Consider the following 18,075-nt stretch of genomic DNA (forward strand, 5'->3'; position numbering starts at 1 on the left):
TAACCCAATAAGCGAATTACATTTTTTTTCGCCGTATATCCATAGTTATCTCATCTGACTCCACAAGTAAGGCACGTACATATGTTGATTTAAATGCACCAATACATATCCTTAAAGCTATATACTGGATTCTGTCCTGCTTCTGAAGCCGTCTTTGCCGCTGTTCCATAAACTATACACCCATAATCAATTGTAGTCCTGATAAGAGCGCTATAAATATCCATCAACGATTGTCTGTCAGCACCCAATTCATAACCAGAGACTGAGCGCATAAGATTCACCACCATCTTAGACTCTGTTTCAACATTTATGATATGATCTTTCTATGTATATCACTCATTGAACCATTTCTAAGAACCACCCAAATATTTGTTCTTAGAAACCCTCCCCATAGGTTGTCCATACAGAAACAACTGTATATTATCAGCAACTTTTTTCTTCGAGAATAACATACAAGACTTCACCACTGACAATTTAAAACCCCAGTCAATCGACCATCTTTCAACATCCACTATAGCTTGTTGAATAGATTTGATTACATGAGAGACATTCCTTCCCCTCTTCCAAATAGCTCCATCATCAGCATATAGGGTAGCCCCAATAACCCTACCTACATTCGAAAACACATCGTTAATCATAATTTTGAACAAAATAGGACTGATAGCACTGCCTTGAGGTATACCATTGTCAACTCCATAGTCATCAGATAAAATTGATCCAATTTTAACTTGAAAAGAGCAATTAAATAAGAAAGCCAAAACCCAGTTATATAATCTCCCACCAATACCAAGTATTTCCATCTTAATCAATAGGCCTTCTCTCCACATAGTGTCATGGGCCTTTTCAATGTCAAAAAAGACAGTAGCCATTATTTCTTTCATGACCAGAGTTTTTTCAACTTCATTGCTCACCTTTACTAATGCATCCAAAGTAGATCTACCTTTACAGAATCCACTTTGACATTGTCTCAATAAACCTCTATGTTCGAGGAAATATGACAATCTATTGACTGTCATCTTTTCCATCAGTTTACACAAGTTTACACAAGTGCTATTGGTCTGTAACTATCAGCACATGAAGGGTCCTTTCCAAGCTTTACAAAAGGTATTACTGCACGTTTCCAACCAGAAGGTATAACCCCCAATTCAAGTGGACTTGCTTCTACCAGTCATCTTCTTCAACATAGACCATACATCCCCCCAGCTCAGTACCCCTGCCTATTGTAGAGCAGAACTCTCTCCATGTATTTCTCTTCACAGACTTAATGACCCTATATCCTTAAGCTCTCTTCTTTTGGAAATCAACTAGACTCTCAGGAGTCATATTCCTATGTAAGCCCAATTTCTTTCTCGAATAGCTGCAGTGCACTCTTCAGTACACCAAGGAACCACCTTCCTTTTCTCACCCACTTCACTCACTGGTACATATACAGCACAAGTCAAAGTTTGGACACACCTACTCATTCAAGGGTTTTTAAATGACACGCCCCCTCAGCTTAGCCGAAGCTCCAGGGACATGACTTGTGATTTTCTTCCCATTGAGAGTTTTCATGTTTAGAATCTTCCCTTGTTGAACATGGTCAGAACAAAATATTAACAGCCTACCATTACCAATGAACCGGGATCATGTGACTTCCCCTATCTCTTTCTTAATGGCATTGGTTAATCGAATAAGGTGTATATGAGACCCTGTGGTCACGTCAAACACGATTACAACTTTCCACTCTGACACATCATTACTTTTGTTTTTCACTACCTTCACCCTCTTCACGTTCTCAACACTAGAACTGCCAATGCTGTCAGCAGCGCTTATAGCAGGGACATTCTTTTTCCTTTTCCTTTTCCTTTTCACCACAGACCATCCAGGTCCATGACTTTCGTCATCCCCACCCATACCATCAGAACTATCATCCATGTCGACCACAGTCCAGCACAGCTGTTGCTAAAACCGCCTACCACAGTATAGAACAATGGATTATATATTGTTTGCTTCCTTGTTTGAAGTCGAACCTCGCTCATCCAAGTTTCTGCATCTCGAAAGGTCATGAAGTGATGTCGAAGACCACACCTCCGGAAATTCCAATAAATTAACTTGCAAGAATGGACAAATCTTGCATTTATTTCCTCATCACTAGCTAGGTTTCCATCCAATTAGCGACATATTTTCATATGAATTCTCAAACATTCGCCTAAAGAAAATATGCACATTTACCCCACCAGTGTAGTTTCCACAAACTGACTTGTTTTGGATAAAAATCTTGATGACGAAGTGCACACAAATTGTAGTTTTTCGCTCAAGTTTTAATGTACAAAAAAAGAATTCTAGAGTTCAATGTGTATTGCATTTTCAACACTACCGATATAGTTTTGTCATTGTGGTCACAAAAACTGTTGGGTAAAATAGCAAATGCGCCTACTCTGTGCTTGGCACATGGGCCAACAGCTCACAGATACATCAAAAAGAAAGGAGGACCAAGGCACTCTTCATATAATTAATTAAAATGCCTTTATTAGTATGGCATGTTCAATAGAAACAAAGTTTTTTTTAAACCGACGCGTTTCGGCTGCATGGCCTTCGTCAGGGAGTACGATACAGTTCAGGTAGGCAAGTGGCATGAGAGATTATATATTTATTTTACTAGTCAGTTAAGAACAAATTCTTATTTACAATGACGGCCCAAACTCTAACAACGCTGGGCCAATTGTGCACCACCCTATGGGACTCCAGCCCAGGACTGAACCTCGCACTGAGATGTAGTGCCTTAGACCACTGCGCTACTCAGGAGCCAGAATACTTGTATTTTTCAAATGGTAGTCAAGCAAGGATTATCATGTCACCAGAATAAGACCCTAAATTTTCATTGCGTCAAACTCATCAAGGTGCACCACCCTGTTAAATTCATGATAATTGATTTAATCTGTAGCCTAATAGCATGGTTTCCCGAGTAATAGTGGGAGGCCAAACCACACACCATATCATCACGTGATTCCAAGTTTACTTCGATATGAAGGTTATTGTATCAATATGTGCGCATAAAGTAGTTTCCACCGGCTTTTGTCGCATAATTATTTTTACTGACATAAAAGATTCCACCATGTGAACAAACAAATTACCTATCTGCATTGATAAAATTGAACCGAAATTTACTGTTTCCATCATAGCTGTCTTGTTTTTTTTTACAAGGTTTGACTTTACTCCCATAAAAACGTAAATAAACTCTTTAAATACTCAGTGGTCTCCACTGAGTTTTCTTTTGTCGTTGATTATTCAGGAAGTCGACGTCTACCTTTTCCACCAATCAGACTAACGGATACTATTCCGCCCCCATGATTACCTCCTAAATATTTTGAATAAACCAATCACGACAGCGTATTTAGTCATTTAAAGATTGTCTTCATGGTTGTTTTGAAATGTCGAATTTGACCTGCTGCAGAAAGAAACACGTATCGGTAAAGTTTGAGATGCTACAGTACACTTTCTCAATAACAATGTGTGGAATTAGGTCGGAGTAAGTTGCGTAGCACACGTTTGTTAACACCTACATTTAATGTTTTGTTGCATGGAATGTAAATACTAAATGACGGCGAAAGGCAGCAAGTTTGCCAGGTCGCTAACAGTTAGTTAGTTAACGTTATCCGTTTAATTTGATGTAACGTTATAACTAACGCAGTGAATTGGGTTGGCAAAGATTAGCTACATGTACGTTTTTTTATTTAGCAAATTAACTATACGTTTTTGTTAGTATAGTTTAAAAATTGATTTATTATTGTACCCTGCAGGGAGTCCCAAAGGCAGATTCGAACATGGCCCAATATGGATTCGAGAATGACATTCATAGCATTCTGAAGCTTGATATGCCAATCACAAACGCGCCCATGGCGAGGTGGCAAAGAAAAGCAATTTCGTCAATGTCTACCAGCAGTGCCAACACCAGCACTCTATCACCTGGTAAATTCGCAAATAGAGCTCTTAGTATGTCCAAGACGCATAGTAAAACAGCAGGTAACTAACTATATTATGCTTTTCACCTTTGCATTTTGCTCTTGTTTACGGTCTTTCAGCTGTCTATGGGTGTGGCATTGTTGCCAGTCAGTGGTTTCACCAATGGTTCCACTAATTTGCCCCTTCTCTCTTTCTTAGGTAAAAATGGTAAGTGCACAACTTCAAAGGCAGGTGGGGACCGTTTCATTCCCACTAGGAATAACAAACAGCTGGACTTGGGAAGCTTCCTGCTTTCAAAGGGAAATGAGCCTATGGCCACAAACCCCTCCACAGCAACATCAGTGAGGCTCTTTAACATTGCACATCAGCACATTTTGTTAATGCATTGTAAGTCAACAACTGCACGTTTGTCTTTGTAGGAGAACCAGAAGGCTTGGTCTGTCACACTCAATGGATATGATATTGGTGAGGCAAAGATCTTGCATCTGGGAGGAAAACCCTTGAATGCTCCAGAAGGTAGGCCTACCACTGGTAATGGTGTGACTTGTCAGTTGATTATTGATATCAAAATCTAATGTCCCATTCTCTTTTCTTTGCAGGTTACCAGAACAACCTGAAAGTCCTCTACAGTCAAGTTCCTACCCCAGTCTCTACCAAAAAGACCAGATACATATCATCTGTGTCTGACAGTTTCTTAGAAGCTTCTGAACTCTGAAATGATTTCTGTGAGTCTCCTGCCAACACATCACCACAAATGTCTTAAAACCTGTCTGGTGAGAAGATAGAGGGACTTATCCTAGAGGTATATCTTAGATCCTCCTGCCAGCACAGTACATGTCCAGTAACCTACCTGGAGAGTAATCCTAGCTTTGAGTGAAACATGGGCCTGCTGTTTATGTAAATCACACATTGATTTTAGTGGGAAATTTGCAGAAAGTGATTAAAGCAACTATCTCGTTGGGATCTGGCCCTTTCATCTCTATTCTTATCAACTTAATTCAATTAGTGGTGGTGGCAGGAGTTCTTTAACTGACTTTTAACAATTTATTTACCTTTCTCTTCCCACAGATTTGAGCCTACTGGACTGGAGCAGTCGGAACCTTTTAGCGGTTGCCCTTCACAACAGTGTTTACCTGTGGGACGCAGCCCAGGGTGACATCGTCCTGCTGATGAAGATGGAGCGGGAGGAGGACTATATCTGCTCCGTGTCCTGGATCACGGAGGGAAACCTCCTGGCTATTGGTACCAGTGACTGCAAAGTTCAGGTAAATGTCTGAAGTGAACAACCCAGTACTCATCTAAATATTTGGCTTCATTGCAATATTATGGTGTTGGGGAAAATAATCATTTGATGCTTTCTGTTTTTAATATTTCACCTACCGTAGATGTGGAGAACCAGAAGTGTCTACGCAGCATGGCCAGCCACACTGCAAGAGTTGCCAGCCTGAGTTGGAACAATTATATTCTCTCCAGGTAAAGAATCATGTCTTGAATGTCAAATTTGGAATAGTCAAGTCTCTGTCCTGTCAGGATCTTTTGTGATACTTGTGGCCAAGATGTTCTATTCTGTCTAAACAGGCAGCCCAATTCTAATCTTTTTCCCAATTATTCATCTTTTGACTAATCTGATCACTTCATTTGTCAACTGAGCAAAAATAGCATTAGTGTTTAACCATTTTATGATATGTTTTTTCAAGTGGCTCCAGATCGGGTCACATCCACCACCATGACGTGAGGGTAGCCGACCACTACATCCTCACCCTGTCTGGGCACTCTCAGGAGGTGTGTGGGCTGAAGTGGTCCCCTGATGGAAGATACCTGGCCAGTGGAGGCAACGACAACCTGGTGTATTTGTGGTCAGGTGTGCAGGATGGTAGTGGCCAAGGCAGCAGTTCTGTCCACTGCTTCAGTGAGCACCAAGGAGCAGTCAAGGTGAACACATTTTGAATTTAAAAATATTTTGCTGTGAAATTCTAAACTACAATGTTTTTATTGAAGGAGTTGGTTGTATTACATGAAATTTTGCTGCACACTAATTCTTACAAAAATGTTTTAGGCTTTGGCCTGGTGCCCATGGGAACCCAACATTCTTGCTTCTGGAGGTGGCACCAGAGACTGCCACATCCGCATCTGGAATGTCAACCGTGGCTCCTGCATCAATGGTCTGGACACTCAGTCTCAGGTAACTGCACCCTAATGAGGTTGTGAAGTCTAACAAAATGTACCTTGTTATTACCTCCAGGGCCCTGCTCAGTCATAGCGGCATGTGTATTTGCATACCAGCCATTTTTGAAGCGTTTACTTTCCATAACTGCTATGCTGTATGATCCGAAGTTATCATGTGATGTTTGCGCCAAACTACAAGGAATTGGTTTCCAGCCACGGATATTCCCACGACAACGTAGTCATCTGGAAGTACCCCTCCTTGACTAAAGTGGCAGAGCTCAATGGTAAGTGTCAAATAAAATTTTATTGGTCACATGCAGCTGTTGTGGCAATGCTTGTCTGGTCTGAAACTGCTATTCATTATGTTTAAACTTAACGGCTCTGCAGTTGTCAAAGAGCATTGTCTGACGCTGTAAGTCTATCGTAGCCAACGGTCTAAAATTTGGACTGTCATATATCAAATTCTCAGTGCAGCTCAAGCAATTGCTCCAACTATCAACACATTCAAATTGAGGACTCGTACCAGAGCTGCATTGGTTGGGAATTGTGGGGAGGTACGTGTTTGGGCTGTGAATCTCCTGCAGATGGTCTCGGAGCACACGTATAAAACTATCCTTGGATTTATTCTGGTGTCGAAAGGTCAAAACAGAAACTTTAAACTGTATTTATTCACCCCAGGTCATGAGGACAGAATCTTGGAACATTACCATGAGTCCAGACTGCTCGACTATTGCCACTGTAGCTGGTGATGAAACCGTCCGGTTCTGGAAGAGCTTTGAGCTGGATCCAGTCAAAAAGAAGGCACATGAGATTAAGTCCACTAGCAGCATTATACACACAGCTTTCCGATAATGGACTTCTGTATTGTTTAAGTTATTGATCAACGCCTCTGAATTGTTTAATAAATTATGTACCTTTAATTCACTGAAATAAATATTGTCTTGCCACTTAGTATTTGCAATAAATGACACCAGTTACTAATCATGTTAGGGCACTCGATAACTAAATGTTATTTTGTAACCTTTAACTAGGCAAGTCAGTTGAGTACAAATTCTTAATGATGGCCAATTGTGCGCCGCCCTATGGGACACAGCCTGGATTCGAACCAGGTACTGTCCCACTCATTTTCTGGAGTGCATGTTGCTGACTCGTCACACGGGAGGTCCAGCGTCAAACAATAAATGCTATAGACCACATGTGCAGATTACCATACATCCACTGATTTCCCTATGCTGGAAAGCCAGAATGTCCAAAAGCAACAGGTGAGTCCTGACCTGGAGGACCCTTAATAAGAATGCTGCTGCAGACCGGATACAGTTGCTGTCTTGTGCCTCAAAGTAATGTCTTACTCGGCTTTATTTCAAAAAGTTAAATATACAAACAGCAGCAACGAAAAGCTGGTCAGTGACGAACGCCACCTCTTCGAAAGTAACTGTACACTATTTACAAGCGTTTCAGTCCAAACAGTTTCATGCCAGCCAAACAACCAGAAGAGTCCAATCATTGGCCATTTTCAAGCCTGTGTTTGAGGTATTGGTGACTGACACACCTTCATACAGGGTGATGTACAGTTAAATCACACCATGTTCCCACAATTTAACAGTGGACTAACTGCCATATCCCACGAACTGCAGATAAATATACATTTGAGGAAAGTGATGAATACTTTTTTGGGAATCTTTGGCATTTCAGGGTCCTTCAGACAGTTATGTTTCCCCTTCCAAAAGGACGAAACTAGACTTCCTTCACTTTGCCTAGTTGGTTATTGCCATTGACACGATGTGCTGTTGTCCCGTTGCTATTCTCCAGCGGCTTGCTGTTGATGACCACGGTAATGTCGCTGTTAACGCCATTCTGCTTTAGCTTCTCCATGGTTGCCGTAGGCAGCCGTTTCCCCTTCACGTAGGCCTGAATCCAGAAGTTGGAGAAGAGTAGGAAGAAGAAGGTGCCGTACATCCAGATAAGGTGAATGAACATGGGCACCTGAAAGTCACACTTCTCCATGAAGTAGTACTGAGAGATGTGAAGTGAGATCAGCACAAACTGGATCTGAAGAAAGATGAGAACATTTTGATGTGGTGTGAAGTTTGCGCGGGAGTCACCAATTCACAACAGTAATACCGGCAGCTCCCCCTTTAACATAGTTTCTTCCAATAGTACATCATTAAGAAATAACACCCACCAGCTGGATTGCGGTCATGTACTTCTTCCACCAGAGGTATTTTTGGAAGCGAGGTCCGGCAGCAGACAGGCCGTAGTAGGTGTACATGATGACGTGGACACAGCAGTTGACCATGGCATGGAACGAGCTCATTCCCCCTGCTGGAGGTTCACAAAGACAGTATTAAAGCACAAACGTAATTCTTAAGTCACAGGGGGATAACAAAATAAATGTTACTAAATAGATTTTGTTTAGTGTTCTTATTCCCTTGTAAACTTGCAGAAGATTCATTGTGGTGATAAAGTTTATTTAACAACTCCCCAAAAGTTAATGTTAAACAGGTTACATGACCAGCTGTAAGCACACTGCATTGGGATGAGGTCAGAGGTCAAGCTTACCAGGAGCAATGGTAATTCCCCACCACCACGTGAAGGGCATGAAGGAGTGATGGAAGACATGTAGAAATGTGATCTGGCTGTGTTTCTTACGCAGCACAAAGAAAATCTGAAAATCAGACAAGAGCTCAAGTTACTTAAAGCAAACATTGTTCAGAAATCTCCATTTGTATTTTACTAAGGGTGTCGGAGAAAGATGCAGTCAGAATATGTACAACATCTAAATGATTTAGGCTAGCGTCAAACATGATGTTCTGATAGAGAAATCATTCTTACGGTGTCCAGAAGCTCGGTGAATTTAGAGAACAGAAACCACCAGGCCACTTGAACCATCTGACAAAAGGATTTTAAAAAAGTACAGACAAATAGCACAGAATAAAAATCACATCATATGCATATTTGAATGTAAAGTAAAATGTAAATTTCATGATGCAATACAGATTCTCTCAAAGAAAAAAAACATACCCTTAGAGCCTGTGGGTTGCTTGAGTAGTCACACAGGTCACATCTCCAGGTAAAAGTGGTTCCCCATCCTGACATCAGGAACTGCAAAAGCAAAGCACAGAACTCGCTGTCACATCAATTCATAAACGCTGGGAAAAGTTTTACTACAGTATAGTATGTCTTCACAACAAGGCTCTTTGAAGAACTTTCATTCTCCTGAATAACTAAATGCTTTGCTCACCTCATAGACTAGGAAGGCGTTTAGGGACACCATGCTGAAGTTATAGATGATCATGGCTGTTTTGAGGTGATAGGGCTTGCGGTTGGCCATCAGCAGAGGCCCTGCGTACAGCGAGAAGAACACATAGCCCATCAGGATGCTGGTCATCTGGAAGGGGGTCCGCATCAACGGGTAGGGTAACAATCGGTGGTCTGAGGACAAGAAATCAAGCAATTCAATATTTGAGACGACAATACAGGTTACACCAACAGCATAGTACAAACTGCAAATCACCAAATTGAATAAAAATATCAACTTATGCGAAAGCACTCACCCGTTCTCTGCAATACATACTCATAAAACACCATAATATTGGATCCCACTTCACGCAGCATCTTGATGGCCTCTTTTCTCCTTTATTCAGTCAATCAAAAAATCCTGAAATATACAGACAAAAATACAATTTGCTTGAAAAAACAAACAAACAGTTGGTGATGATGGCAGGTTATGTGGTTACGCCTACAGGGGATGCAATAATGTGTACTGAGACCTATAGAGACGTACGATGATGATGAACAAAGCACTGCCACACTGCCTCCCACACTAAACAGAGACAGCTGCACAGGCCCATCATATACCTGAACACGAGGCTCTGCTTTGATGACTGACTATCTGATAATAAAACAATACAACACTTGCTTTATTGGTCCATTTGCACGGATATACTTTATTATTGTTGTCACCGTAGTACCCAACATGACACATCACAGGCTGGAAGCAGCACGGGGGCTGCGGCAGAGCAGCTTCCCTTCAGCACTTAGGGATAAAGTGCCTTGCTCCAGGGCACAATGCGGTAGGTAGTATAAGGGGATATTGATAGACAAACAAAACAAATGCTTCACAACAATAAAAAATAGCTGCAGAGGGCACTGTAGTCCGTTTGGCCATGTACTGTATGTCAGTCAATGTCAAATAGATCCTAATGGGATTATTCATAGGTAGCCTTAGTAATATTAGTCACTTTTCTATAATAGCCAAGTGTTACATTCCACTATCAGCCATGGCTATAAAAAAAAAAAAAATCAAAAAAAATCAGACTTGGGTTCAAATACCATTTCAAATATACTACCGTTCAAAAGTTTGGGGTCACTTAGAAATGTCCTAGTTTTTGAAAGAAAAATCATTTTTTTTCATTAAAATAACATCAAATTGGCCTCCCAGGTGGCGCAGTGGTCTAGGGCACTGCATCGCAGTGCTAGCTGCGCCACCAGAGTCTCTGGGTTCGCGCCCAGGCTCTGTCGCAGCCGGCCGCGACCGGGAGGTCGTGGGGCGACGCACTATTGGGCTAGCATCCTCCGGGTTATGGAGGGTTTGGCCGGTAGGGATATCCTTGTCTCATCGCCCTCCAGCGACTCCTGTGGCGGGCCGGGCGCAGTGCGCGCTGACCAAGGGGGCCAGGTGCACGGTGTTTCCTCCGACACATTGGTGACGCTGGCTTCTGGGTTGGAGGCGCGCTGTGTTAAGAAGCAGTGCGGCTTGGTTGGGTTGTGCTTCGGAGGACGCGTGGCTTTCGACCTTCGTCTCTCCCGAGCCCGTACGGGAGTTGTAGCGATGAGACAAGATAGTAATTACTAGCGATTGGATACCACGAAAAATTGGGGAGAAAAGGGGATAAAATAAATAAATAAATAACATCAAATTGATCAGAAATCAGTTAATGTTGTAAATGACTATTGTAGCTGGAAACGGCAGATTTTGAATGGAATATCTACATAGGCGTACAGATGCCCATTATCAGCAACCATCACTCCTGTGTTCCAATGGCACGTTGTGATTGCTAATCCAAGTTTATCATTTTAAAAAGTCTAATTGATCATTAGAAAACCCTTTTGCAATTATGTTAGCACAGCTGAAAACGGTTGTCCTGCTTAAAGAAGCAATAAAACTGGCCTTCTTTAGAGTAGTTGAGTATCAGCATTTGTGGGTTCGATTGCAGGCTCAAAATGGCCAGAAACAAAGAACTTCCTTCTGAAACTCGTCAGTCCATTCTTGTTCTGAGAAATTAAGGCTTTTCAATGCTAGAAATTGCCAAGAAACTGAAGATCTGGTACAACGCTGTGTATTACTTCCTTCACAGAACAGCGCAAACTGGCTCTAACCAGAAAGAGTGGGAGGCCCCGTTGCACAACTGAGCAAGAGGACATGTACATTAGTGTGTCTAGTTTGAGAAAGACACCTCACAAGTCCTCAACTGGCAGTTTCATTAAATAGTACCCACAAAACACCAGTCTCAACGTCAACAGTGAAGAGGCGACTCTGGGATGCTGGCCAGATGGAAGCCACTCCCCAGTAAAAAGCACATGATAGCCCACTTGGAGTTTGCCAAAAGGCACCTAAATGACTCTCAGACCATGAGAAACAAGATTCTGTGGTCTGATGAAACCAAGATTGAACTCTTTGGCCTGAATGCAAAGCGTCTCATCTGGAGGAAACCTGGCACCATCCCTACGGTGAAATATGGTGGTGGCAGCATCACAGCCAAGACCCTAAGCACACAGCCAAGACAACACAGGAGTGGCTTCGGGATCTGCAGAGAAGATTGGGAAGTTCCTCCCCAAATACAGGTGTGCCAAGCTTGTAGCGTCATACCCAAGAAGACTCGAGGCTGTAATCGCTGCCATTTATTTTTTATAAATTTGCAAAAAATGTCTAAACCTGTTTTTGCTTTCTCATTATGTGTGTGTGTGTATATATATATACACACACACACACACACACACACACACACACTGGGGCAAAAAAGTATTTAGTCAGCCACCAATTGTGCAAGTTCTCCCACTTTAAAAGATGAGAGAGGCCTGTAATTTTCATCATAGGTACACTTCAAGTATGACAGACAAATGAGAAGAAAAAAATCCAGAAAATGACATTGTAGGATTTTTAATGAATTTATTTGCAAATTATGGTGGAAAATAAGTATTTGGTCAATAACAAAAGTTTCTCAATACTTTGTTATATACCCTTTGTTGGCAATGACAGAGGTCCAACGTTTTCTGTAAGTCTTCACAAGGTTTTCACACACTGTTGCTAGTATTTTGGCCCATTCCTCCATGCAGATCTCCTCTAGAGCAGTGATGTTTTGGGGCTGTTGCTGGGCAACACGGACTTTCAACTCCCTCCAAAGATTTTCTATGGGGTTGAGATCTGGAGACTGGCTAGGCACTCCAGGACCGAAATGCTTCTTACGAAGCCACTCCGTTGCCCGGGCGGTGTGTTTGGATCATTGTCATGCTGAAAGACCCAGCCACGTTTCATATTCAATGCCCTTGCTGATGGAAGGTTTTCACTCAAAATCTCACGATACATGGCCCCATTCATTCTTTCCTTTACACGGATCAGTCGTCCTGGTCCCTTTGCAGAAAAACAGCCCCAAAGCATGATGTTTCCACCCCCATGCTTCACAGTAGGTATAGTGTTCTTTGGATGCAAATCAGCATTCTTTGTCCTCCAAACACGACGAGTTGAGTTTTTACCAAAAAGTTCTATTTTGGTTTCATCTGACCATATGACATTCTCCCAATCTTCTTCTGGATCATCCAAATGCTCTCTAGCAAACTTCAGACGGGCCTGGACATGTACTGGCTTAAGCAGGGGGACACGTCTGGCACTGCAGGATTTTAGTCCCTGGCGCGTAGTGTGTTACTGATGGTAGGCTTTGTTACTTTGGTCCAGCCTCCTGCAGGTCATTCACTAGGTCCCCCCGTGTGGTTCTGGGATTTTTGCTCACCGTTCTTGTGATCATTTTGACCCCACGGGTGAGATACTTGCGTGGAGCCCCAGATCGAGGGAGATTATCAGTGGTCTTGTATGTCTTCCATTTCCTAATAATTGCTCCCACAGTTGATTTCTTCAAACGAAGCTGCTTACCTATTGCAGATTCAGTCTTCCCAGCCTGGTGCAGGTCCACAATTTTGTTTCTGGTGTCCTTTGACAGTTCTTTGGTCTTGCCATAGTGGAGTTTGGAGTGTGACTGTTTGAGGTTGTGGACAGGTGTCTTTTATACTGATAACAAGTTCAAACAGGTACCATTAATACAGGTAACGAGTGGAGGACAGAGGAGCCTCTTAAAGAAGAAGTTACAGGTCTGTGAGAGCCAGAAATCTTGCTTGTTTGTAGGTGACCAAATACTTATTTTCCACCATAATTTGCAAATAAATTCATTAAAAATCCTACAATGTGATTTTCTGGATTTTTTTCTTCTAATTTTGTCTGTCATAGTTGAAGTGTACCTATGGTGAAAATTACAGGCCTCTCTCATCTTTTTAAGTGGGAGAACTTGCACAATTGGTGGCTGACTAAATACTTTTTTGCCCCACTATATATATATATATATATATGATAGATGGGGGGGGGCACAATTTAATCAATTTCAGAATAAGGCTGTAACGTAACAAAATGTGGAAAAAGTAAAGGGGTCTGAATACTTTGAATGCACTGTATAATACATCTACTATATAGGCTTTAGCATTGAGTCAAACTAAAAACAATCTGTCCACTTAACTAATAAAAGTATCTTCTCACAAACAGACACAATGACTTATCAGTGACCCAAGCCTTGCTCAGATAATCCCCACCATGTTGTCATTTAGCTGTCAAGAATCCCAGAAAAGTGCAAAAAAATTACCCATATTAACATACGTAGCCTAAGTAACATAACAGTCATATACTGTCTATCTCTGAACTCAAATAATATAATACCTTTGATGATACAGTGGTAGCAATACATGGTTTCAACATCTTCAGAAGAGGCAGGAATGCCAATGGTGGGAGATGTTGCCGTTTATGTTCAGTCATATTCCCATAAAGCTTAGAGAAGATCTCATGTCAAATGCTGTTGAAGTAATATGGCTACAGGTTCACCTGCCTCATCTAAAGCACATTCTTGTAGGTAGTTGCTATAGACCACCAAGTGCTAATTGTCAGTATCTAGATAATATGTGTGAAACGCTTGATAATGTATGTGATATCGACCTAAATATTGACTAGCTGTCATCAAGTTGCCCACCCAAAAAGCTTCAAACTGTAACCAGTGCCTGCAACCTGGTTCAGGTTATCAGTGAACCTACCCGTGTATTTACCAACAGCATAGGAAGGAAATCATCCACATGTATTGATCACATCTTAACTAATGCTGCATAAATATGCTCTAAAGCAGTATCCAAATCCATAGGATGTTGAGATAATAATATAGTAGCCATATCTAGAAAAACCAAAGTTCCAAAGGCTGGTCCTAATATAGTGTATAAGAGGTCATACAAGAAGTTCTGTAGTGATTCCTATGCTGAAGATGTAAAGCATATTTACCGGTCTGTGGTGTGTAATGAGGAGCAACCAAACACTGCACTGGAAATGTTTATGAAATGAATTATTTCAGTTACTAATAAGCATGCACCCACTAAGAAAATGACTGTAAAAACATATAAATCCCAGTGGATTGATGAGGAATTGAAACCTTTTATGGTTGAGAGGGATGAGGCAAAAGGAATGGCTAACAAGTCTGGCACATCCATGCATAACTGACCAAATAACGAAAGACAAGCATTGTAATTTTGCATTCTAAAATGTGAGTGTGGAAGAGGTGAAAATGTTTTGGTCTATCAATAATGACAAGCCACCGGGGTCTGACAACTTGGATGGAAAATTACTGAGGATGATATTGCCAGTCCTATTTGACATCTCTTCAATCTAAGCATACAGGAAAGTGTGTGCCCTCAGGCCTGGAGGGAAGCTAAAGTCATTCCACTACCCAAGAATAGTAAATCCCCCTTTAGTAGCTCAAACAGCGAACTAATCAGCCTGTTACCAACCCTTAGTAAACCTTTGGGGGAAAAAAATTGTGTTTGACCAGATACAACGCCATTTCACAGTAATTTTTTTAAGTACAACATTTTCTGAACGCTTATAGGGAAGGGCATTCAACATGTACGGCACTTACACAAATGACTGATGATTGGCTACAAGAAATTGATAATAAAAAGGTGGGAGCTGTTTTGTTAGACTTCAGTGGCTGACATTATTGATCATAATCTGCTGCTGGGAAAACTTCTGCTATATTGTGGATCGAGAGTTACCTGTCTAACAGGAAACAGAGGGTGTTCTTTAATGGAAGCCTCTCCAACATAATCTAGGTAGAGTCAGGAATTCCCCAGGGCAGCGGTCTAGGCCCCTTACCTTTATCAATCTTTACTAATGACCTACCACTGAGTAAAGCCTGATAGCTATGTATGCTGATGACTTAACACTATACACGTCAGCTACCACAGCAAGTGAAATCACTGCAACACTTAAATAGCTGCAATCAGTTTCAGAATGGGTGTCAAGAAACAAGTTAGTACTAAATATTTCTAAAACTAAAAGCATTGTATTTGGAACAAATAATTCCCTAAACCATAAACCTCAACAAAACCTTGTAATGAATAATGTGGATATTGAGCAAGTTGAGGAGACTAAACTGCTTGGAGAAACCCTGGATTGTAAACTGTCATGGTCAAAACATATTGATGCCACAGTATCTAAGATGGGGAGAGGTCGGTCCATAATAAAGCTCTGCTCTGCCTGCTTAAGAACGCGATCAACAAGGCAGGTCCTACAGGCCCTAGTTGTCGCACTTGGACTATTGTTCAGTCTTGTGGTCAGGTGCCACAAAGAGGGACTTACAATTGGCCAAGAACAGGACTGCACGGCTGGCCCTTAAATGTACATTGAGAGCGAACAATAATAAAGATGCATGTCAATGTCTCATGGCTCAATGTAGAGGAGAGATTGACTTCATCACTACAGAAGTATCGACATGTCAAATGCACAAAGCTGTCTGTTTAAACTACTGCTAGCACACAGCAGGGTCTGAAGAGACACAGACACGCATACACACGATAACATACACACTCATGTACAAAAGGGCACACCCTTAATGTCTTGTGAAATGTAATGTTTTTTTAAATTGTATATAGCTGCTAATAAAAGATGGCAGTAGTTTTGCAAAGTGCTTGGTCAGCAGTATTTAACATTTCCTTAGCTACTCCTTAGTCATTGAGAGAACACTTCATTGTCTCTAACAGACAGTCAAACAGGTGAGGCAGAGAGGTGAACCGGTTTGAACAGCCAGTATGTGGTATGAGGTCACTAGATAGGAATGAGTTGATTGAGAAAAATGACAGGAAGATGGGATGGGTTGGAGGTGAGCCGGCAAACTAAGGACAGAGAGAGAGAGAGAGAGAGAGAATGTGGGACACTACTGTTTATGTCATTTCCATGCAATAGCAATAAATCTAATTGCACACACGACAAAGATGGGACAGTGTCATCATATCCACCAAGTCATACAGGTCTCAATACGAGGCCTACAGGTAAAAGGAAAACCTGTCCTGACAGTTTGGGTATGTGTTATAAGAGTAACAAACTTGAAGTAAAGTAAATAGACAGCAGTGTTAGATGGAGTATAACACTGAGCATCACTGGTAACACAAGACTCACCTGCCGAGTTGTCCTCAGTACTCTCCCCAAATCGTCAGTCCTTCAGGCACACATACAAGAGAGTCACAACCACTGAGCTCACAATGAACCAGGCCCAGCAAAACAGAAGAGTCAAAGAGACATTAACTGAAGAAAAAAAAGAGTGCTTGTTTCTTCCTTGAAGTCCTCAAATGTTTGACGGTCTAGAAATAGGCCACATAAAGCCAGAGCAGATTAAGTCAGAAAGAGAGCGAGATGTGTACAGCTATAGGACTCATTCAACTCAGATTTAAACCCCCAAGGCCAAGTACACTACTTAGTGACAACGCCCACCTAGTTTCAGGACCACACCCTGTTTCAACATCTAGACTCACTCTCCCCTAACCACTACCTCTCTCTGATTGGTTCAGCAGAAAAAGAGAGATTGGCCATTGGTCGTCTGAGAAGGGTTGGGTATCTGAAGGTAGTAAGTGAGGGAGAATCCAGTAGCGACCTCTGGAGAGTTTGAATGGTCTCTTTGGGGACCCATCACATAGCACACATGTATGTAACAAAAACGAGCATCCCATATAATAACAAGAATGACTAATGAAAATGTAAAAGGGTTGGAAAATATCTGTCTTCCCATTGCTTGGGAGCTCAACATAAAATTGCAAAGCATTGATATTCAGGAATAATTTGCTAGCGACAATATAATTGGAGGAACTTTTCTCTTAGATTTTTTAGTACATGTTAGTGATATTGAAATTTGAGAAATCATCCATTTCTAATGCTCCAATAATTTCCCTGTTTCAATTAGTATCATCATCAATCTTTTCATCATTGTAATTCTGATCATCATAATCATAAAACCCAATCGTCAACCCAGAGTCAGAGCTACAGGTGAATAATTATGAGGCAGGGGGATTTGACAGGGAATAATGGGGATTCAATGTGTCCCTACCCTGCCTGAGGGATCGTCACCCAGCGACAGGCATGGAGTTTGCGCTGGTGGGTCCTACTTACTGCACACCGCCACAGTATGACAGGTTCCACTATCTCCCAGTAGCACTGGTTCTACCTGTTCCTCAGGCACTGAGAACTGGTGATGGGCGTGGTAGTGGAAGAATGGCCTTGAAATGTGCTCACACATCCTTACACTGGAATTAAAGGGCTACTGGAATGAGAAGAATCTGGAAATGAGCAGTGTACAGGCAAAAAACATTAAAAAAGACATTGAGAACTGTGTGGGTTTA

General features: G+C 41.6%; 1 protein-coding gene and 1 pseudogene across 1 annotated transcript; one reads left to right on the plus strand and one right to left on the minus strand.

Moving 5' to 3' along the window:
- Positions 1-3,368: 3,368 nt before the first annotated feature.
- LOC111956973 (cell division cycle protein 20 homolog) lies at positions 3,369-7,059 on the plus strand (annotated as a pseudogene).
- A 361-nt stretch (positions 7,060-7,420) lies between these two features.
- Positions 7,421-17,153, minus strand: LOC111956972 (very long chain fatty acid elongase 1-like). The gene is made up of 8 exons (XM_023977681.2): positions 16,862-17,153; positions 9,663-9,766; positions 9,350-9,540; positions 9,130-9,210; positions 8,941-8,997; positions 8,668-8,773; positions 8,291-8,430; positions 7,421-8,157 (listed from the first exon to the last, which is right to left on the minus strand). Exons 2-8 carry the CDS (start codon positions 9,721-9,723, stop codon positions 7,843-7,845), a joined length of 951 nt encoding a protein of 316 aa, XP_023833449.1. The 5' UTR covers positions 9,724-9,766; positions 16,862-17,153; the 3' UTR covers positions 7,421-7,842.
- Positions 17,154-18,075: the final 922 nt, after the last annotated feature.

This window comes from Salvelinus sp. IW2-2015, linkage group LG32, assembly GCF_002910315.2.
Source record: "Salvelinus sp. IW2-2015 linkage group LG32, ASM291031v2, whole genome shotgun sequence".
Lineage (NCBI taxonomy): Eukaryota > Metazoa > Chordata > Actinopteri > Salmoniformes > Salmonidae > Salvelinus > Salvelinus sp. IW2-2015.

Bases quoted from the DNA above. Each gene is read 5' to 3' on its own strand.
- LOC111956972 (XM_023977681.2), bottom strand. From the start codon at position 9,723: ATGCTGCGTGAAGTGGGATCCAATATTATGGTGTTTTATGAGTATGTA. The intron at 8,774-8,940 runs GTAAGAATGATT...TCTGATTTTCAG, and splicing joins TCACCGAGCTTCTGGACACC to ATTTTCTTTGTGCTGCGTAA. The intron at 8,158-8,290 runs GTGGGTGTTATT...ATCTTTCTTCAG, and splicing joins ACATGACCGCAATCCAGCTG to ATCCAGTTTGTGCTGATCTC.